This window comes from Heterodontus francisci, chromosome 24 (genome assembly GCF_036365525.1).
Source record: "Heterodontus francisci isolate sHetFra1 chromosome 24, sHetFra1.hap1, whole genome shotgun sequence".
Classification (NCBI taxonomy): Eukaryota; Metazoa; Chordata; class Chondrichthyes; order Heterodontiformes; family Heterodontidae; genus Heterodontus; species Heterodontus francisci.
In genome coordinates, this window is record NC_090394.1 from 20,266,606 (window position 1) to 20,269,277 (window position 2,672).

Below are 2,672 nucleotides of genomic sequence, written 5' to 3' on the forward strand. Positions count from 1 at the left end.
CACTGGACAAAAACTGACCCATCAGAGGGATATTTTAGTTCAAGTAAGTAATCTTCATCATTGACTCAACTTGCCCAAGAGAAATTACTTTGAAGTTGTTATTCCAGATTGAATTACAGAAATCAGAAGGTGTGTGCAGTATTAGGCTAGACTAGTTTCAAAAAAAGAATGAGAAGCCCAGGTGATGGGCCAAAACCTATTATGCAGGACATCTTCAAGATTGAAATGAGCACAAAGAAAAGCAAGCAAATCAATTGAATAGGTGATCCCAAGTCTGGACTTTTAAAGCCAGGAAATATGAAGCAGGAAATTATACTTAAAATCAATATCACAGCAGTTAGCATTATTGATAAAGCCAGACCCTTTCTTCTAGTATCAAGCCTGAGACAGATTCCAATAACCAATACTATACACTTCTTGTTTAAACCTCAAAGAACACAAGTAAAATTTCTTCTGATTTTTCACTGATTGCTATGGAGTTATCAACATTCAATCGTTCAAAATATCATAATTATGTCATTGTAAGGAACATTTCATTGTTAAATACCAGTGATTGCACTCCACTGCCTATCAGTTTAACCTATATGGAACATAAAAATCAGAAAGTGGGTTATCAGGCTGGACGTCCAGCAGGTTATCAAGTCCATCCATTGACAAGGTCACCTGCTCGAAATCCTTTACTCGCCAATATAAAAATATTATTTTTACAGTTTGAGATTAGTACATGGGGATGGGGAAGAAATTCCCATGTTGTGTCACTATACTTCCAACATTTGTTTTGGCAAGATGGGGTCTATCAAGGAGTTGCACACAAGACGTTGACTGAATATCCATTTTCTTTCAGGCTTTTTGTGCGTCTTTGAGATCAGTCAAATAATAAATTTGTCGGTTTGGGATAACCAAAGACAAGAAAATCATGCTTGTAAAGTTCATACAGCTTTTTCCTCCAAGCCAGTGGAATTTTTGAAAACCAGTTCTCTTCCCAGTTGCGATCTGTCCGGTTCGATAAACCGGGTGGAAACTGAACAAGCTTTTCCACATCCAGCAACTTAAGTAGGTAACTGGAATCCTCATCCAAACTTTCAAGTTTTCCAATAAAGTCATAATTTATTTGACGTGGGTGACAGAGTCTATGTATCTGCAGCCAATGTTCATTAAAACGCACATTCTCCACTGTCCGAGGGTCCAACAAATACTGAATGAAGTTACTAAAGGTGGGCTTGATTCCTGCAGAGAAAGCCTCATCGACAGATGGTGGTGGGTCCGAATAATTAGCATACAATTTGAGCATTCGCCTTGCATAGGCATGGTAAAACCCTTGATCCTTCCTTTCAAACTTGTTGCGGAATGCTGAAATTAGTCTTACAAAAGGTTCACGTACAAAGAGAAATTTGGTGTACTTTTTCAGTTTGATATTCATGACGTGTTTTGAGAATTCTCCATAGCGCTTCTTGAAATTGTTTAAAGTGTAATGGTTGGGGGGGTAATGCACAGCATCAATGGGGATCTCAAGTGGATCATGATATGGAGTTCCTTGCTTTGTAATACTTGCACTTAATACTATCATGATCCGCTTCCAATTAGTGCAGGCCACTTTGGGAACATAACAGTAAATAATCCCATGCTGGTCATCCACAATTAGATTGCCCAATTCATGATTTGGAATATCTTCAAAACTCCTGTTTTTCCCTGAGAACATGATACTGGAGTCTGCGCAAACATCTTTAATTTTCTGTTTCCTCTCATTCTGTATCCATTCTAACTCACTCTTAGTTTTTGTAGCATTGATTCCCAAGTTAAAGCCTTGGAATTTCTCCATGCTGGGTACAGATATTGCATTGAAGGTTTGTTCCATCTCATGGGACTTCCCTTCTCCCTGGTATCTATTTGTGTTTTCCACATACGTTAATTCAAGATCATTCTGAATATCAGCTTCAGAACTCAGCATTCTTTCTTCTACTGTCTTTTTGGAATTTAGCTGGTCATGGTTTAGCTTTGTCATGGAACGAAGATGTGTGACCTGAATCTTTGAGATAGCGGTGTGCAAGTACAAATGGGCTGTTCCCACATTATCCCAATAAACTATGATCAGTAGAATCATTAACACAGAGGCCATGATGCCGCAGATCTGGAAGACCCGAGATATCCGCATTTTATGTAAGTGCATATGTTCTCTTACTCTGCCACTGGGCCTCTACTGGATGTTCATTTACAAAGAATCATCTCGAAACAAGTGGACTCTGGAATAAAAGAGGAGAAAGATTTCAGAATTATTTAAAATTTGTTTAACAAATACTGTTCATTACAAGAATGCTGGTAGCATTATTTAACCAGGTTTTTAAAAAATACAGTCTAATCTAATTACAACGAAACTTATCGTTTTGATTCCACCTAAAACACAATAAAAAATTTGCTATGATCAACACCAGTAATATTTTGCTGGTCCATAAACAATTGGTAGTGTATTACTCTGTTATCCCAATTCATATTCAACATACAACTTCATTAGAAGGCAATTTGAATAAATAGTAATGTTTTATCAAACATTAATATTAAAAAGACAAGGTAGCTAGCAGGATACAGGCCCGGACTAAATGCAGACAATGCAGATGATGCAGAATTCAATTCCCACCGTGGCTGTTTGAGAATTTGAATTTACTTTTAAAAAATCT

At 37.2% G+C, this 2,672-nt stretch overlaps 1 protein-coding gene across 1 annotated transcript; it reads right to left on the reverse strand.

Annotated features, from left to right (window-relative positions):
* Nucleotides 1-865: 865 nt before the first annotated feature.
* Nucleotides 866-2,167, reverse strand: LOC137383642 (carbohydrate sulfotransferase 12-like). Its single transcript, XM_068056797.1, has one exon. The coding sequence runs from the start codon at nucleotides 2,165-2,167 to the stop codon at nucleotides 866-868; it is 1,302 nt and encodes a 433-aa protein (XP_067912898.1).
* Nucleotides 2,168-2,672: the final 505 nt, after the last annotated feature.

Excerpts from the sequence above, each read along its gene's own strand:
- LOC137383642 (XM_068056797.1), bottom strand. The coding sequence starts at position 2,167 with ATGCACTTACATAAAATGCGGATATCTCGGGTCTTCCAGATCTGCGGC.